The sequence below is a fragment of the Lithobates pipiens genome, unplaced genomic scaffold (assembly GCF_037356315.1).
Source record: "Lithobates pipiens isolate NorthernLeopardFrog02 unplaced genomic scaffold, aLitPip1_a1.2 Scaffold_8, whole genome shotgun sequence".
In the NCBI taxonomy this organism is placed as follows: Eukaryota; Metazoa; Chordata; class Amphibia; order Anura; family Ranidae; genus Lithobates; species Lithobates pipiens.
The window spans coordinates 603,293,738-603,314,046 of NW_027507903.1; the positions used below are offsets into that span (position 1 = coordinate 603,293,738).

The window sequence follows — 20,309 nt, forward strand, 5'->3', positions numbered from 1 at the left end:
GGAACACGTTCTGTAGTGCAAATCTGCAAAAGGCAAAAAGCACTAAAAATGCATAGATGTGAATCAATAAAAGACATTAGAAGGTGAGGTTGCCTGCTTTGGATAAGCTGTATAGAGTCTATTGTTTTAACCAAGTCCCAGCTGACCCATAGACTTGCACTGAGAGAGGGAAGTAGTAAGGTCCAATTCACATGATGTGCAATTTAGGGCAGACTAGGAATTCCTGCAGGAGGCTGAAATGTGTTCATATGAACAGCTGTGGGTGGGAAGCCCTATACAAAGCAATGAGAGGCTAAGAAGGCCTGCAGCCATTCTCCACCAGTCCTGTGTGTTCAGACATGTATCGATCACCTATCAATGATTGGCCTGATCGTCCACAGGTAGGTTCTGGGGAAATAACAGTCCACCAGTTTTTAGCAAATGTGATTGGATTGCTCTTCAGAGAGCGTTTGACAGGTGGTCAGGAGGTGCCTCCTCTAACCTCTTGATCCCAGCACTAATGCGCCACAACTACATGCATTGCACGTGGTTGTAGGACCCCCCTATTGAGGCCGGGTTCCCACAGTTTCCTGTTGATCCATTTCTGCAGGGTGTTATGTATTGTTAATGCGTTTTTCAATATGTTATGCATTTAATGCCTTTTTGGGCAGATTAAAAACAGCAGATTGCTACAAAAACGCACTTCATACTTTTCTGCAGCTTCTCCATTAAAGTCTATTGAACCTTTGTATTCAAAAAAAGGTCCCTGACCCTTTCCAAAAATGCAGAGGCTGAATAAAGCATAGATGTGAACGTGTCCCATAGGAAACCATGTTAAATGGACTGCAGTGCATTGCTGAAAAAAAAGCACTAAAGCAGTGGTTCTCAACTCCTGTCCTTGGTCGGGGCCCACTAACAGGCCAGGTTTTATGTATTACCTTGGGGAGATGCAGACTAGAATACTGCAATCACTGAGCAGCAAATGATAGCACCTGTCATGTATTCCAGTTATCCTGCAAACCTGGCCTGTTAGTGGGTCTTGAGGTGTGAACTAGGCCTTAGCGGGTGGTATTGCCTACTGAATATGATATATATATATATATATTAGGGGTGCAACGGATCAAAAAACTCACAGATCGGATTGTTCCTCGGATCAGAGTCATGGATCGGATCATTTTTCAGATCAGCAAATAATAATTGAATTTGCAAAAACCTGTGAAAATTCCACCACCATATAGTCCCCACTGTAATATCCACATCATCTCCCCCACTGTAATATTGGCCGAGTATTGGCTGGGTACGGCTGGGTATGGCAGAGTATGGATGGATGTGACTGCAATTGTCACAGAGCAGCGCTGTGGGCACTACAGATCCAGCTCACATCGCTGCTGCCATCCGATCTCTCCCCTCCACTGTACAGATCAGTACACAGAGGGGAGAGAGAAACTGGCGTCATGACATGACGCCGGTTTGTTTACAAGTGATCGCTCCGTCATTTGACGGAGCGATCACATTGTAAACAGCCGCTGGGTGTACCAAGATGGCCGCCGCTCCGGAGCTAGGCCGAAGCCATGGCCTTTCCTAAGGCCGCGGCAGCGGAGCGCTCCATGGATCGCGGGGTGTGCCGATCCGAACAGGGTGACCTGTTCGGATGACGGATGGGTGACGATCTGTTGCACCCCTAATATATTTTTATTTCATACTCTATATTAGCAACAGTATTGGGACGCCTGCCTTTACACGCACATGAACTTTAATGGCATCCCAGTCTAAAGGCCTGTACACACGATACGAAAATCGGATGGCAAAATTTGTACGTGGAACGATCTGATGATTTTCGGATTGTTATTACAGTGCTTTCTAGACAGCTGATTTAGCTTTTTCGTCAGATAAAAGCTGGAGGTGCAGACTATAGAATTCTTATCACATGTGAACTTGATGTCCGATTTTCGTTTCATTAGTATGGATTTTGTATGAAAAAAATCATAAGAGCAAGACTACGCATGCCCAGAAATGAAAGAATACATACGAAACTATTCAACACACATCACTACTGAAGTTGTATACTGTTGTATGAAATTTTTTGTATTGTGGGTTACATCTTCACTTTCGACTTGCCACAAAAATTGAAGCGTGTGTACGAGGCTTAAGGCCCCATACACACTATACAACTTTTGTTATCTGATTTCCTTTAGATTTACCAAAATCATGTAGTACAAGCAGTGGCGTAACTAGAACCTTCAGGGCCCCGATGCAAGAAACCATGAAGGGCCCCCCTGAACCCCAGCCAGGGCCGTTCCCTCCGAGTCCAGTGGTGGAACTCCAGGGCGTGGTTATAGGTATGACCTTTGTGAGCCCTGTAGTTCCACCACTGGTTTCAGTCGTTTTTTTATTTTTATTTTTAGGTGCCCCATTGGGGGACTGTCCCTAGGCAGGATGGGGTCCCCGTCCCCAGAAGAGATGAGGTCCTTTTCTCCAGGGCAGATGAAGTCCCTGCCCCCAGGGGAGGTGGGGGTCCCTGCCCCCAGGGGAGGTGGGGGTCCCTGTCCCCAGAGGGAGATGGAGGGGGTATGTAATGGTGTGTGGAGGATGGGGTCCTCTCACTCACCATGACCAAGCTGTAGGCCGCGCACTCATCCATGTTGGCCTGGGCTCCATCCAGTGTGCTGGACGGGTGATCGGCATATCTCCCAGAAAGACCTTTCATCATCTGTGTATGACGAGGGAGGAGGGGGGCTGGCAGACAAGCCTGCAGTGTCCTCCGGCGAGCCGGCTCTCATAGGGCTGCACTGCATCTGTGTGCTTAAAGTTTGTTTACCCGAGAGAAGTATGCAGTGCAGAGTGGGCCGGACTCGGGGGGGGGGGGTCTGGGGGGCAGGACTCTGGCTGGGGAGAACAGACATCGGACTGAGCGGCAATGCATGGAGCAGGAGAGGGGTACTCTGAGGAGCCGGCCGAGGACACAGGTCATGCGGGGAATGCACAACTAAAGAGCAGCCAGTGCGATAGTCGAGCATGGAGCTCTGCTAGTCACCCTCCACCTCCAGCCACCCGTGTGCCTGGTGCACTGGTACCCCTAGCTGCCTATGCTGCTGCCGGCCATATGTAGAGGGGCTGCATGGGCCCCCTGCATCACAGGGCCTGGTTGCGGTCGCAACTGCTGCACCCCCTATAGTTACGTCCCTGAGTACAAGGGCCTGCCTGTCTGCATACAAATTGAAACGCTTAGGGTTTAACCACATATTATATGATTTTGGTAAATCTAAAAGAAAAAAATCTACAGAAAATTATATAGTGTGTGTCCAGCTTTAGACTGGAATGCCATTAAAGTTTAATATGTGTAAAGGTAGGCGTCCCAATACTTTTGACAATATAGTGTATGTAGGGATTGATTTACTAAAACGAGTGTGAAAAATATGCTAGCATGGTAGCCAAGCAGCTTTCAACTTCAGCTTGTTCAATTAACCGGTTGCCGACCAGCCGCCACAGTTTTACTGCAGCAGATTGGAACGGCTGGGCAAAACAACGTTACCTTGCGTTGCTTCGCCTTTTGGACATTAAGGGTGCGGCCTGTGCCCGGAGCCGATGCGAGTGCCCAGCGGGCGCGATGATTGCTGGGATCCCGCAATCGCTCATGACAGAGTGAAAACCGGGATCTGTGTGTAAACATACAGATCCCCGTTCTTTCGGGGGAGAGGAGACATATCGTGTGTTCATACTAAGTATGAACACTGATCTCTCTCTCTCTCTCTGCCTAGACAGTCCCCCTCCCCCAAAGTTAGAAACACACATAGGGAACACAGTTAACCCCTTGATCATCCAAAATTGTTAACCCCTTCCCTGCCAGTGACATTTACACAGTAATCAGTTCCTTTTTTTTTTTTTAGCACTGATCGCTGTATAATTGTTAGACATGTTGGGCGTCAATAAATTTTGTTTCGTTCCATTTCCTATTTCGTAATTTGTGACCGAAATTCAATTTGGATTTGTACGAAATACGAATTTTCGTTAAGGTTCGTTAACTTTTCGTAACAATTACGAATGTTCGTTATGATGAATTTATTATTATGAGGAGTTCCCACCATCTCTGTGCTGTGCTGACTTCCTGGGTTTTTTAACTTCATCATAACGAATAATTGTAATTAACGAACATTCTTATTTTGTCAGATTCTGAATCTCCCATCGACTACCAGTACCAGTCTCCCACTCCCATATTAAAAAAAGTCATTTTCGCTTTGTATCATCCGTACTTCAATATGTCTACTTTTTATTTCTGGTATCACATAATTTGTCTTATATTCTGTACATGTAATTTATTTTAACATAAAATAAAAAATTTTTGAACGAGAAAAAAAGTCATTTTCCCAACCCTCACTCAGCAGTAGAAGAAAACCTCTGATTGGTCAACAAAACCCCAATCACGTTTCCATTGTAACAGTGTTTGGATCCGCAAATTCGTAAATGAAATTTCGTCCAAAATTCGGAAGCATAGCGATTCGTATTTTGGATCCTCCCGAATGTATGAATTTACGGAAATTCGTACAAATTCTCGATTTGTACAAAACTAATCGCACACGTCCAATAATTGTCAGTGGTTTAAAAAATGTGTCAAAAGTATCCGATGTGTCCGGCATAATGTTGCTGTCCCGATAAAAATCACAGATCACCGCCATTACTAGTAAAAAAAATTATAATAATAAAAATGTCATAAATCTGTCTCCTATTTTGTAGATGCTATAACTTTTGCGCAAACCAATCAATATACGATTATTGTGATTTATTTATTTATTACCAAAAATATGTAGAAGAATACATATCGGCCTAAACTGAGTGGAAAAAATAATTATATATATATATATATATATATATATATATATATATATATACAGTGGTGTGAAAAAGTGTTTGCCCCCTTCCTCATTTCCTGTTCTTTGCATGTTTGTCACACTTAAGTGTTTCGGAACATCAAACCAATTTAAACAATAGTCAAGGACAACACAAGTAAACACAAAATGCAATTTGTAAATGAAGGTGTTTATTATTAAAGGTGAAAAAAAATCCAAACCATCATGGCCCTGTGTGAAAAAGTGATTGCCCCCCTTGTTAAAACATACTATAACTGTGGTTGTCCACACCTGAGTTCAATTTCTCTAGCCACACCCAGGCCTGATTATTGCCACACCTGTTCACAATCAAGGCATCACTTAAATAGGAGCTGCTTGACACAGTAAGGTCCACCAGAAGATCCTTAAAAGCTACACATCATGCCGAGACCCAAAGAAATTCAGGAACAATTGAGAAAGAAAGTAATTGAGATCTATCAGTCTGGAAAGGGTTATAAAGCCATTTCCAAAGCTTTGGGAATCCAGCGAACCACAGTGAGAGCCATTATCCACAAATGGCGAAGACATGGAACAGTGGTGAACCTTCCCAGGAGTGGCCGGCCGCCCAAAATTACCCCAAGAGCGCAGCGACGACTCATCCAAGAGGTCACAAAAGACCCCACAACAACGTCCAAGGAACTGCAGGCCTCACTTGCCTCAGTTAAGGTCAGCGTTCATGCCTCCACCATCAGGAAAAGACTGGGCAAAAATGGCCTGCATGGCAGAGTTACAAGGAGAAAACCACTGCTGAGCAAAAAGAACATCAAAGCTCCTCTCAATTTCTCCACAACACATCTTGATGATCCCCAAGACTTTTGGGACAACATTCTGTGGACCGATGAGACAAAAGAACATTATACCAACAGTAAAATATGGTGGTGGTAGTGTGATGGTCTGGGGCTGTTTTGCTGCTTCAGGACCTGGAAGACTTGCCGTGATAAAAGGAACTATGAATTCTGCTGTCTACCAAGAGATCCTGAAGGAGAATGTCCGACCATCTGTTCGTGTACTCAAGCTGAAACGAACTTGGGTTCTGCAGCAGGACAATGATCCTAAACACACCAGCAAGTCCACCACCGAATGGCTGAAGAAAAACAAAATGAAGACTTTGGAGTGGCCTAGCCAAAGTCCTGACCTGAATCCTATTGAGATGTTGTGGTATGACCTTAAAAAGGCCGTTCATGCTCGAAAACCCTCTAATGTAACTGAATTAGGACAATTCTGCAAAGATGAGTGGGCCAAAATTCCTCCAGGACGCTGTAAAAGCCTCATTGCACGTTATCGCAAACGCTTGGTTGCAGTTGTTGCTGCTAAGGGTGGCCCAACCAGTTATTAGGTTTAGGGGGCAATCACTTTTTCACTCAGGGCCATGATGGTTTGGATTTTTTTTCACCTTTAATAATAAGCACCTTCATTTACAAATTGCATTTTGTGTTTACTTGTGTTGTCCTTGACTATTGTTTAAATTGGTTTGATGTTCCGAAACACTTAATTGTGACAAACATGCAAAGGAACAGGAAATGAGGAAGGGGGCAAACACTTTTTCACACCACTGTATATATATATTTATTATTATTATTATTATTATTATATATATTTTTTTTTTTTTTATTAAAAAATGTGGGATATTTATTATAGCAAAAGGTAAAAGATATTGTGATTTATTTATTTATTTTTTCAAAATTGTCGCTCTTCTTTTGTTTATAGTGCAAAAAAAAACAAAAAACGCAGAGGTGATCAAATACCACCAAAAGAAATCTCTTTTTGTGGGAAAAAAGGACGTCAATTTTGTTTGGTTACATCGTCGCACGACCGCGCAATTGTCAGTTAAAGCAACATATTGCCGAATTGCAAAAAATGGCATGGTCATTGAGCAGCCAAATCTTCCGGGGCTGAAGCGGTTAAGCTTTGACAGTAATCTTTGACAGTGAGCTTTAGTGGTGGGGACGGCGCACATCGCGGTCACCATTGCTATAAGTGATATCTAATCTTTCTATCTCTTCCTGAGAAGTCACAAGTTGCTCGGTATAGGAAGTGCCTTGTCACATTCTGCTGACACTGTGGCTTCACGCTGTTTTATACTAAGAAACGAATGTCAGCAGACACAGGGGTGAGTAGAATCAATGCACTTTTATACCAAGTAAGAATTACCCTGCACTGCCTTTATGGGGGGGGGGGGGGGGGGGTGATGTCCCTTCAATGGGGACAGGTAGTAAGCTACTTACCTCTTCTGCCAAAACAGAAGTCTGCTGCCACTGTAGTGGTGACCTCATCTATGGGGACTGCGGTGGATTCCTTGATACATTGATGCCCGATGAGAACTTCCAGGTTCATGACCTGCCCAACCTCTGGCTGGAATACCAAAGAAAAGGCTGGGGTCCAAATTTTTGTAACCTTGGACCCCTCATGGAAGTAGTAGGGTGGGTGGCAGCGGTGGGGGTTAAACTCATGTAGCAAGGTCCCAGGCCTCCTTTGATCTAATAAGAACCTCCAGGGCCAGAGATAGCTGACATCCATGTGTAGTGAGTTGTGAGGCAAGGTGAGTGTAGAGTAGTTATTGGGCGCCAGACACTTCTTGGATGCAAAAGAAAGTTTATTTCTGTTAACAAACCTTTTTTTTGGGGGGAGGGGGAGGGTTAGGGCCAGGACACCCTTAGGTAGTTGCAAGGTTAATTGGCAGACTCTAAAACTTCCATGGGAGGACAGCCTTGCAGGGAAAGGCATCCAGCAGGACACCGCATCTGCATGTGTAGGAATGCTGTCTGCTATGGCAACAGTCTTTAACCACTTAAGCCCCGGACCATTTGGCTGGCCAAAGACCAGAGCACTTTTTGCGTCGCTTTAACAGACAAGTGCGCAGTAATGCGAAACAAAATTGATGTCCTTTTTTCCACACAAATAGAGATTTTTTTTGGTGGTATTTGATCACCTCTGCAGTTTTTTATTTTCTGCACTATAAACAAAAAAGAGCGACAATTAAAAAAAAATAATAAAATACATTCTTTTTTTACTTTTTGCTATAATAAATATCCCCCAAAAATATATTTAAAAAAAACATTTTTTTCCCTTAGTTTAGGCCGATGCGTATTCTTCTATATGTTTTTAGTAAAACAAAAATCACAATAAGCATTTATTGATTTGCGCAAAAGTTATAGCGTCTACATAATCGGGGATAGTTTGATTGCATTTATATTAATAATTTTTATTTTATTTTTTTGCTAGTAATGGCGGCAATCAGCAATTTTTTATTTTTATTTTTTGTGACTTCAACATTATGGCGGACAGATCGGACACTTTTGCTGCTATTTTGGGGCCATTCACATTTTATACAGCGATCAGTGCGATTAAAAATGCACTGATTACTGTGTAAATGTGACTGGCAGTGAAGGAGTTTACCAGGAGGGGGCGCTGCAGGGGTTAAGTGTGTCCTAGGGAGTGATTCTAACTGTGGGGGGGAGGGGCTATGTGTGACACGCACAGTCATCGACAGTGATCACCGCTCCCGATCACAGGGAGCCGTGATTAGTGTCAGTGTCACTAGGCAGAACAGGGAAATGCTTGTTTACGTTAGCATTTCTCCGTTCTTCATCTCCATGAGACGATCACGGGTATCCCCGCGGACATTGAGTCCGCGGGACCCGTGATCACACTCATGGAGCTCGCGGCAGGGTTGTACGCGTGACCATATGGCATAAAATTTTAAAGGACGTACCTGTACGCCCATTTGCCTGTCCGTGCCATTCTGCCCATGTAAATGCTTAAGCGGTGGTCGGCAAGCGGTTAACAGTTCCAAATACAAGGCTCAACAGTTCCTTTACTTTCTCTACAATCACGCCTTGTAGTTCTTCAATACACTGAGCTCCGGTCTCTCACTAGACCCGCTGATTCACTGCCAGTTCTTCACTGTGGTATCTTCCTCAAGCATCAGCCCTGCTTCTCTGCTGGGTCCCTAGCTTGGCATTCCAGATACCTCTCAAACTTCATCCCGCTGGTCTGCTCGGTCCCTGGCTTGGCACACAAGGCTACTCTGCAAGCATCACCTCCGCTGGCTGAGTCCCTGGCTTGGCACCTGCTGAAGTTTCCTGATTCTTTACCATCCTCGGTTGGTGAGAATACTACTCCGGTACTTGCTTCAGCTACTCACTGTGGTCCCTGGTAATAAGGTGGTTGGTCCCTTTAGTGGTTCCCCTCTACCTCCGACCATGACAGGTTCTCCAGCCGTCAGAACCGTCACTTCTGGTTGGACTGCAGTCCCAACCCTGCACTGCTCTCCCGCTTCTGGATAGGCCCTCAGACAGCCTAGCAGCCAGATGTGCCCGGGATGGGCCCAATCTCCGGCCTAGCAACCCAGGCAGCACAACACATGTGCATCCAGACAGCTGTCCAGGTGGCACAGAACATAGATCACCTGACTCCACCCAACTATATAGGCTCTCCCAGCAGGCCAATGGATCCAAGAAAACCCCTACCCATTTTGCTGAGATACCCAACATACCCATAACCTGACCTTGCATTGCCCTTGCGGTACAAAGTACCCGGTCATCTAGTGGTAGAAGAGAAAAGTGCAACAAGGCCAAACTTAGGGAGAAATCAATAGATCTCTCACAATCGACCAGGATAACTACTCCTGGCAAATAAACTTTTGAGGAGCAAGCCTGCCTAAGCTCCAGGGTGCTGCACAATCATACCAATTTCCTTATCCACAGAGATATTTAGTTGTGTATGTTCTCAACCAGGGCTAGGACAAGGGGTGGGCAGGAGGGACGGCTGCCTGGGCACTGTGGTATCGTGGGCGGTGCCGCAAGGAGATTGGGGGAGGGGATTTGTTGGGTGGGGGAACTTGTGAGGATCACAAGGGGTAAGAATTGTTATAGGAGTGGAAATTGTGGTGGGGGTGGGTGCTAGGAAAGGAGATCTGGGGGGGATTTGTGTGTTGGGGGGGGGGGGGAGGAGATTTGTGCTAGATGGGGAATTTTTTATTTTTTATGGAGGGGGGATTTGTGATAGTAGGGATGATTGGAGGGTATTTGTGCCAGCTCCTGAAGAGCATGCGCTATGTGTTTTTGTCATTTAACTTTACCCGTAAACCGCAGTTTGGTTTTGGGTTTAATTGTTCTAAATTTTGACCTCAGCACCGGTCTGACTGGACTGCAGGGCGTTCTGCCTATCCATAGGTGGAGTTGTCACTTTTGGCAGGTATTGAAACACAGTCTAGTTGGGTGTATTAAGGTTACTCTCTCTCTGAACCAGCCCAGTGGGAGTGTCACTCTTGCTGTGCTTCCTGGGAGAGGGTACTTAAGGTGCGGATGTCACGTGTGTTGGGGTTCCGGTCCAGAAGTGGTTTCTGGCTGATGGTCCTGGCCACCTGACCAGCCCCATGGACTTCCATGTCCTGGGGTGCGGATCCACTCGATTTTATGTCTTGAGGCTGGCTAGCCCGAGGCAAGGAAACTGAAGGAAGGATTCAGAGGTGGTCCGGTGCCGTCTCGGTTATTGGAGAGGCCCAGCAACTGTGAAGATATCCAGGGGAGGACTCTTTGGGCCAAGGCCACGCAAGGGTTGGCTTCTCAGCAAGAGCCTGGACAAGTTGAAAGACCCAAGTGAATCCAATCTCGTGTGGTATCGCTGGACCAGCTGCAAAATACTGGTACCATACGAGGGCTCTACAAATTTTCAGTTTACCAATGTGACCTGCATAAAGTCTGTGGCAGAGACTTGTTCTTGATCTGAGCACCCTGTTGGTTGCTAGGCCTGGTGAGAGAAGGACTATCCATAAGGGTGAAAATCCAGCTGTGAATGGCTATTCTCTGGATTTGCTGATACGAGAGACTTTTTTTTACACTAGCACTAGGAGTACCTGGATTTTCCCTACCTAACCCTTAAACCCTATGTCGAGAGACTGTGTTGTTAACTATTTTTCGCAAATAAAAATCCCTTCAAGCGGATCTGGCGTCAGTCTCTGCAGTTCTTGGGCCATCTACCTTGGGAAACCCCTAGATGTACACGAGGTGAAGAATGTAACGGTAACCCCAATAAAATCAGCCGCTCCTTTGGGGTCAGTGCTACATTTTTTGGGGAGAGAGAGAGGATTTGAGCTGGGAGAGGGGATGGGGATGCCAAAAATCTGTGCTGGGAGGGGGGAGATTTTAGCGGGGAGGATGTGTCATGGGAGGTAAGCATGCACATTAGTAGTGGTCAATTTATTTTTTATTTTTTTGGGGGGGGGGGGGCGCTTACATATAATACTCCTACATCTTGGGTGGGGGGTGCAGTTTGACATGTTTTGCCCTGAGCTCTAGATAACCTTGTCTAACCTTGTCCCTGCATTGTTCTCAATATTAGAGTGCACCCGGGATGGATGACAGCCAAAGTGACACCAGTCCACTGCTGAGGATAATCCAGGAGCCCTTCTTACCAAAGCCTATCACAAGTAAGTAAAGTACTGAACATTCATGCCAAAAATGACAGTAATATCAATCTGTTCTTCCCAGGGCTTTTTTTCTCAGGGAATAGGTGCAGGAACCCCCCCCCCCCTTGTTTCCACCCCCTACCCACCTCTTGTCTCCACCCCCTACCCACCTCTGAGCAACGTTCCTTGGTTTCATCCCCCACCAAACTCCCAGTACAGCCCCTTTTAGAGAATACAGAGCCCAGATCATTTTGTGGTGCTAAGTAATTTGTATGGAATTTGTTAAAGATGGCAAGAAAGGTAGTAAAATAGATCCCCCACAGCCAGCACCAATAGATTTGATCAAAAACAATAGACCCCCCCCCAGCAACAATGGACCCCCACAACAAAATACCACCCCAGCAGCAACAACAGATGCCACCAGCATCAATAGACTCTCCAGCAGCCACCAACAATAGACCCTCCCCTTTGTCAATAGTAGATCTCTTACAGCAATAATTGCCCCTCCAAGCAACAATAACTCCCCCCAGCAGCAACAATAGACCTCACAGAAACACTAGACCGCCACTCAAAAATAGATCCGCTCCAGCAACAGTAGATCGCCCTGCACCCCGCATTAATAGACTCTCCAGTGGCCAGCAACAATAGACCCCCCCTTTGTCAATAGTAGATCTCTTCCAGCAATAATTGACCCCAGCAATCATAGATTCCCCCCCCCCCCACCTGCAACACTAGACCGCCACTTAAAAATAGATCCGCTCCAGCAACAATAGATCGCTCAGCAGCCAGCATCAATAGGCCCTTCAGCCCACGCCAGCACCCCTTGCCATTACACATAGTACATTCAGTGCTGGAGGTGCCAGAACTGCGTTCCCCCCACGTTCCTGCTGAAAAAAAGCCCTGGTTCTTCCTATTAACATTATACTACAACCATCATCGTTTTTTTGTTTTTTTTTTAAATGGCACACGGGACAGCACTTACATTTAACGTGATGTGTCCCTTGTGCTGCTGGCTGTGGTTTTAGTTGAAATCCAAAGTTGCCTGATCCCCTGCTCCACCCCCCTCCGCAGCCTTAATCCTCTGGTGCCGCAGGGGTTAATACGATACCGTCATAGGCGCTAGTCAAGAATGCCAACTGAGTCAGTAGCACAAGGGACACTTTGAATGGAAGTTCTGTCCCTTGTGCTAATATACCTGTTGCTTTGTATCATTATTGTCCTTTCTATTAGAAATGCTAAATTTGACAGGGACTACTAGTTGTACGTCTTGTGTTTTCTTCTCCTCAGTTGTGCTAAAGTGTATCGTGGTTGGAATTCATATAACCAGTATTGCTTTAGGTGAGTACCATGTGCATTTTTTTTTATTACAACATTCTATTACTGCTTTCCCCAACCTTATCTACCCTCGGCCCTTGCAAAAGCTAGTTTAACAATACCCATTACATGGTAATGGATATGCCAGACTTATGGTGCAAGGATAAACATACAAGCCACTACAACAGGGATATGCAATTAGCAGACCTCCCAGCTGTTGCAAAACTACAAGTCTCAGCATGCCTCTGCCTCCGGGTGTCATGCTTGTGGCTGTCAGAGTCTTGCTATGCCTCATGGGACTTGTAGTTCTGCAACAGCTGGTGGTCCACTAATTGCATATCCCTGCACTACAATATATAGTAAGTGTCAGCCCTTTAACATAATGCATTGCCAAAAGGCCCATATTATACGCAAAAGACTTTGTTTTGAGTGACTCTTGACAAAAGCCCCAGAATTCTCCTTTTCAGACATATTTTATTCCATATTTACTGCACTAAGCATATTTATATTATAGTAAATATTTAAAAAAAGTTACTAAACATAAGGAAAATTAAAGAGGAAGTAAACCCTGATGGGTGGGTCTCGCTGCTCCAGCGCTGTGATTCGCCGGAGCAGCAATGACGTCACTCCCACCAATCCACACGGGAGCGACACTCGCGGCATATGGCCGCGATCTGCGGCTTGCCCAGTTGCGCCTGCGCGCCACTGTCTACGGTGCATGCGCCGTAGACAGCGGTGGCTGTCTTCAGGTAAATATATCTACTAAATCGTATAGGTTTAGGAGATATTTCTTGGACCTACAGGTAAGCCTTAATCTAGGCTTACCTGTAGGTCAAAGTGGTTTGTAAGGGTTTACAACCACTTTAAATAATAACCATAAGCAGCCACGAAAAGTGAGATATAGACTAAATAGGGAAAAAATTGTAGCAGCGCTAATTAATAAACAAAGGTGCAAAATAATATGAACATATTTGGCTAAGTTTGAACCAATAAATAAAATATGATTATGCCCAAAACATAATAAACAGTATATGTTACTGAATAGTAATAATCCAAAAGGTGTATATGGATGAAAATCATAAATTGCAACACAGCTATGATATTGGATTACACACAAGAAATGTCCATGAAGCAAGTGTGCATAAAGAATAAAAAAACAAGGACGATTCCTCCCCCCACAACCAAAGTGTGAACACCACATAAAATGCATGCTTACCATAAGGTAAGCTAGATGAGCTTGCGGCCAATTACCCCAGCCAGGGCCTTTATGCAAGAGTGGAAACCGCTGTCTCCAAATAAACCATGTGAGGATATATGAGGCTATAGCCAGCAAACAGCCCGGATACCCCGATCAGGCAGGTTCCATACAGAGTGGTCAGATGTTACCCAGAATGAAAAAGGGACTCGCCATAGCATAATTCCGATAGGACATCATTTAATAAAGAGATAAAATTACTTGCAGCATAGAAGGTTAAAAATAGCAAAATAGCCGGCTATGTGAATGCCTATCTGCTTTGACGGATACATGCGATGACGTCAGCTCCTCCCGACGTGCGTTTCGTCATATAATGATGTAGTCTGGGGCATGGGCGATGCACTGCGTTTATAAATGGAGCCAAACAAATCCAAAAGATCATTATCGTCCTACATCTACTGTAGTTGTTTGTAAACTGCCTATTAGAGAGAGCAAAGCTGACCTCACACTTGTAGAATTTAGTTTGAACATTCAGATGATGATAAAGTATGAAAATTGCTCATCCAGCCATTCGATTGTGCCTTCATGAATTCAAAATATTTCAAAAATTTTTTTGTTCAAGTACCATGTCATTGTCTCGATTTTCATAGAAAGATTTGACCAATGTATGTGTATTACACTAGTTACAATTTTTCTTGGCCAGGAACCAATTCAATGATTAGAAATATATTTGTTCCCATTAATTTAGACAAATTTCCATCCTTGACTTTTTGATTATTTTTGCTTGCTCTGGTTGAAGCCGATTGTCATATAGTTCTGTTAAAGTGGTTGTAAATCCTTACAACCAACTTTGACCTACATGTAAGCCTAGATTAAGGCTTACCTGTAGGTCCAAGAAATATCTCCTAAACCTACACGGTTTAGGAGATAATTGCCCGAAAGGCAGGCACCTCTGTCTATGGCGCATGCGCGGTAGACAGCGGCGCGCAGGCGCACTGAGCACGCCGCGGTCAACGGTGATATGCCGCGAGTGGCGGCTGTGGTGCGCATGCGCGGGAGTGACGTCATCGTGGCTTCAACGAATGACAGCGGCAGAACAGCAAGACCCACCGAGAAGATGGATGCGCCGGACTACAGGGGACAGCAGTGACTTTGTTGGCTCCTGTGTCAGGTAAGTGAAACATAATGGACTACTATGCGATGTATAGTAGTCCATTATGCTTTACCTTTGCAGGGAATCAAAGAGGAAGTAAACTCAGCAGGGTTTACTTCCTCTTTAACTCTTTTATATAACGAAATTCTGCAGGTGTAAGGCCAGCATCAGCCCTGACACCAGTCTTTCCCCCTAAACATAGCAGGGGCTGCAGTAGAGGAGAGCTACAAAAAGGTCTTCTGACATTTACACCATCCCTGTCAGGAGGCCTGGCCAGAAGAGGCATCAGCATGCCCTGGCCAGTCCCTCTGCACCTGTACAGCTAAGGATCCAGGAGCTGTGGCACCATGGAAGTGACCTCACACTATCCAGAAATGACTCTGTTGACTGGAAGGATCCAAACCAGGCTAAGCCAGGCCACCAATAGGTTATGGCGTATGCCCTTCTTCCTGCCCATAAAGAGGAAGGCATTGAGGGACAAAGATCCAAGAGGTGTGCAAATAACCTGGCACATTCCCAGGCAAGGATATCTATTCACTGCCCCAACAACACTGACCAAAGGATCCAAACCAGGCCAATCCAGTCCATCAAGGGGGTAGAGAGTAGGCCTAGACCTCTTCCTGCCCATAAAAAGGAATTGTCTGAGGGACAAAGATCAAGGAGGGTGAGGAAGAAGGGTTGGCTGGGGGACTGCAGATGAGAGCCTTGGGCTGAGCCTCCTTCTACCAGGTTACATGTGATATGTCTCCTCCTCATTGAGGAAACGCAAAAACCACTCAGTTCTGTAGATGGACTTCCTTTGTTTGTGGTGATATGTTTTCTGTTCCTGCTGGAAAAGATACCTATATCATGTGCTATTGCTGTCATTAAGGCATTATGGGGGATAAAAAAGGTTTGCCTAGAGTTCCTCGTAATTTTAAGAGTTTGATGACTATTTTGAATCCTGATGTCTGTTTTCATTTACAGGAGCTGTCTACTTCCGTGATTGCCCTGGACAATACCTGATACCCTACTATCTGATCATTTCAGGTGTGGCAGGTATCCTTTTCCTTTGTCTAACCTGCCTCCCATGTGGGGATGGACGTGAACCCCCAAAAACCAGTTTGGTCACTCTTTGTGCTCAGGGAGTGATGCTTGTCTTCATGTTTGCCTTCTTCATTGCAGGTAAATATCCAACAGAGCGACGCACCATCAAATAGGGGTGTTAACAGAACAAGGGATGGTGGGGGTTACACAGAACGGGCAGACCAGAGGGAAAGTGTATCAGAGTTTTTGTGGCTGTCAAAATGTTGCATATAGGCTTTGGCGAAAACGGATGGTTTCACAATAATTGTTACAGGAAAATCTTGTGGTCATAAGAACGTGCGCAGTGATGAAAATTTCAGAAGAAATGGTGCTGGTGTTCATAAAGAAATTCTGATAGGGGATTTCAGTATTAGAGTAGAGTATCATTACATAGATGAAAGTTCAGTGTTACAGAGATTAGAATGCAGGCAGTCGCACACAGGAGAGAGTGTAGGCAATTACAGAGAGAGAGAGAGAGAGAGAGAGAGAGAGCACAGGCAGTAACACACAGGAGAGAGTGTAGGCAATTGCAGAGAGAGAGCACAGGCAGTCACACACAGGAGATAGTGCAGGCGAACAGAGAGCGAGTACAGGCAGTCACACACAGGATAGAGTGTGGGCAATTACAGAGAGAGAGAACAGGCAGTCGCACACAGGAGAGAGAACAGGCAGTCGCACACAGGAGAGAGAACAGGCAGTCGCACACAGGAGAGAGAACAGGCAGTCGCACACAGGAGAGAGAACAGGCAGTCGCACACAGGAGAGAGTGTAGGCAATTACAGAGCAAGAGAGCACAGGCAGTTACACACAGGAGATAGTGCAGGCAGTTACACACAGGAGAGAGTGTGGGCAGGCTTTAGAGAAGAGTGAGTGCATCAGTCACAGAGTAAAGTGCTGAGAGATAGAGAATTGAAAAAGCTGACCAGCTTGCGAACATCCATCCATCCACTCATGATTACAACGCGATGACATCAGCAAGCCACTTCTTCCGACGCGAGTTTCGTCACAATCTGATGTCGTCCTGGGGCACGAGCAATGCACTGACGCATCGCATTATGTCGTATACAGAGGAAAACCATGCCTCGATCTGAGTCTCAGGTGGGGGATCCTAAACCTCCATGCAGGAGACTGGCAGGATGACTGTCACGCCACAATCGCCAGCATCTAAAGTTTTTAAGAGGATGAGAACGATAAAAATAATAAAAAGTTTCATTTGAGCCAACGGTGATAGAGTAATAACCAAAAAACAACTTCTCACCACCTCGGGGGGGGGGGGGGGGGGGGGGGGGGGGGGGAACAAGATGACTTGTTACCTATCTTATCCTCCTTCAGTTCTCAGTTGATACCATATCTGAGTTTCTATTATTAAACCCACAAACGGTCAACGGTCGTAACATCTGAGCTAATCAATCTATCAATACATAATGATGAACACAAAAGGGCAAAAGGGTTAAATACCCACATATCTCTGATGGGAGACTCCAACTCCCGGATGTGGGCAAAATTATTAACCTGGGAATAACGGGAATAACCTCAACAGTGACCCTTAATGGGGAAAAAAAGGTACTACTGTGTCATACACATCTGTGTACTCCTAATAGGTCATATAACTATAGGCACTACACCCTAACCAAAGCTAAGAACTAGAAGCCAAAAAAAAGGCATTGATAGGAAAGTGCCGAGTTACAGAGATTTGAGTGCTGGCAGTTACACAGAAGAAAAAGTGCAGTGCAGACACACAAGGAGAGTGCAGGCTCAACTAGTGCAGAAATAGCAGTGCAGACAAACATAGGACAGGATGCAAGAGAGGCGGAGGACATGCAATGTGCAAAGCAGGCACGTTAGAGACTACAGGGCAAGCAGAATGAGGTAACAGTGCAGGGCAGGCAGAGGAGAGAGGATAGGGCGAGCAGGCAGGCAGAGGAGAGAGGATATGGCGAGCAGGCAGGCAGAGGAGAGCGGATAGGATGGGCAGGCAGACGGGGGGAGAGAGGATATGCAAGGCAGGATAGGGTGGGCAGGCAGAGGAGAGAGGATAGGGTGGGCAGGCAGAGGAGAGAGGATAGGGTGGGCAGGCAGACGGGGGAGAGAGGATATGCAAGGCAGATGGGGAAGAGAGGATAGGGCAGGCAGAGGAGAGAGGATAGGGTGGGCAGGCAGATGGGGGAGAGAGGATAGGGCAGGCAGGCAGATGGGGGAGAGAGGATAGGGCAGGCAGGCAGATGGGGGAGAGAGGATAGGGCAGGCAGGCAGATGGAAGGGAGAGCGCAAGGGCAGGCAGAGGTGAGTGGGAAGCACAAGCAGACAGAGAGAATGCAGAATATAGGAAATGCCAGAGCAGGCAGCACAGGAGGTCATAGTTACCCTATCTCTCTTCTCTGCAGGCAATGTGTGGATCTATTCCTTATACAGTGAACCCTGGGATTCTCCTACAGGCTCGAAAAGATGTAACCGAGTCCTTTACCTCTATGCCTTCTGGATAACAACGGTGTGCCACCTGTGTTTTGCCGTCCTGTTCTGCACCTACCTGTGTTTACTGACTGTCCTCTGCATTCTGAAGAGAACATTTACTTAGCCACCATAAATCACAAGGACACAATTTCTGGGATGTACCTCCTATGTTTGTAGCATGCATTGTATACAGCATCTATACTATAATGAAGATAAACCCCACATAGATTACAAGATAGATGGTGCCTTGGAATTTTAAAGCATTTCTAATCTAAGCACGAAAACACAATATTTTGCAATTTAACAATCCTTAGGTGGTTGTGTTAGTTTTCTATTTTTCTGGCTTTTTTCCTCTCCTGGTAATCCTGCCTGTAACATACTTCCTGTCCTACCGTGACAAGGCTCACTCAATGTACTGTATAGCAAGCAGTGTTGTCACCCTAGGAAAGGACTACAGGATAACCCTATCTATATTACCAAAAGTATTGGGATGCTTGCCTTTATATGCACATTAATTTTAATGGCATCCCAGTCTTAGTCCGTAGGGTTCAATATTGAGTTGGCCCGCCCTTTGCAGCTATAACAGCTTCAAATCTTCTGACCGTCCACAAGGTTTAGGAGTGTGTCTATGGGAATGTTTGACTATTCTTCCAGGAGTGCATTCGTGAGGTCAGGCACTGATATGGATGAGAAGACCTGGCTTGCAGTCTCCGCTTAAGGTTGAAGTCAGGATTCTGTGCAGGTCAGTCAAGTTCCTCCACCCCAAACTCCCTCATTCATGTCTGTATGGTCCTTGCTTTGTGCACTGGTGTGCAGTCATGTTGGAACAGCCATTCCCAAACTGTTCCCACAAAGTTGGGAGCATGAAATGTCTTGGTATGCCGATGCCTTTAAGACAGTGATGGCGAACCTTGGCACCCCAGATGTTTTGGAACTACATTTCCCATGATGCTCCACTATGCTGCAGAGTGCCAAAGCATCATGGGAAATGTAGTTCCAAAACATCTGGGGTGCCAAGGTTCGCCATCACTGCTTTAAGAGTTCCCTTCACTGGAACTTAGGGGCAAAGCCCAACCCCTGTCCATAAAGACATGGTGGAGACTGCGAACCAGGCCTGACCTCACAAATGTGTTTTTGCAAGAGACACACTCCTAAACCTTGTGGACAGCCCTCCCAGAAGAGTTGAAGCTGTTATAGATGCAAAGGGTGGGCCAACTCAATATTGAACCGTACGGACAAAGACTTGGGTGCCATTAAAGTTCGTGTGTGGGTAAAGGCAGGCATCCAATACTTTTGGTAATATAGGGAAGGTGGAAGGGGCTCTGTTGTCCTGAGATAACTTGAAACAATTCATTTGATAACAGTTCAGCACAGGAAGTGACTTCTGGCAGGATGAACAGGTCTTTTTTTGCACTTGTCAAACAGATATAACAAAATGCTTTCAATTGTAATTTTTTTTTTTTTTGTGAATTTTTTTTATTGAAGATTTTCAATTGTACATACAAAAGAACGTTCTAAAATAACTTAATAAAAACAAAAAAAAAACAAAAAAAACACAGCCTCAGCCAATGAAAAATTAGATATTACCTAACAAGGGTAGCAGGATAAAGGAGGGTGAACCAGTGACTAGTGGAGTGCAATCCTCACTCTAATTGATACCATAGGGATAATCCAACCATGTTCTGTTACAGCTCCTTTATACTCCCTTCTCACCTTTACCTTGAATGAAAAAGTATAAGGCCATAACAGCCTTTATTAAACAAACTGAAGTAAAACTCCAAATTAACTTTAAATATATAACAATATATATAACCACAGAGAAACCAATATATCACCAGTACACTGCGAGACCTTTGCCAA

The 20,309-nt window shown here is 45.3% G+C and overlaps 1 protein-coding gene across 2 annotated transcripts; it reads left to right on the plus strand.

Moving 5' to 3' along the window:
* Positions 1-303: 303 nt before the first annotated feature.
* On the plus strand, positions 304-19,977 carry LOC143961312 (transmembrane protein 272-like). Of its 2 annotated transcripts, none has more exons than XM_077470568.1 (5): positions 304-380; positions 11,205-11,292; positions 12,559-12,609; positions 15,900-16,097; positions 18,383-19,977. In XM_077470568.1, the coding sequence occupies exons 1-5, from the start codon at positions 339-341 to the stop codon at positions 18,571-18,573; spliced, it is 570 nt and encodes a 189-aa protein (XP_077326694.1). In that variant the 5' UTR covers positions 304-338; the 3' UTR covers positions 18,574-19,977. The 2 variants fall into 2 exon arrangements, with proteins under 2 accessions (XP_077326694.1, XP_077326695.1); XM_077470569.1 differs by lacking the exon at positions 304-380 and adding an exon at positions 6,845-6,972.
* Positions 19,978-20,309: the final 332 nt, after the last annotated feature.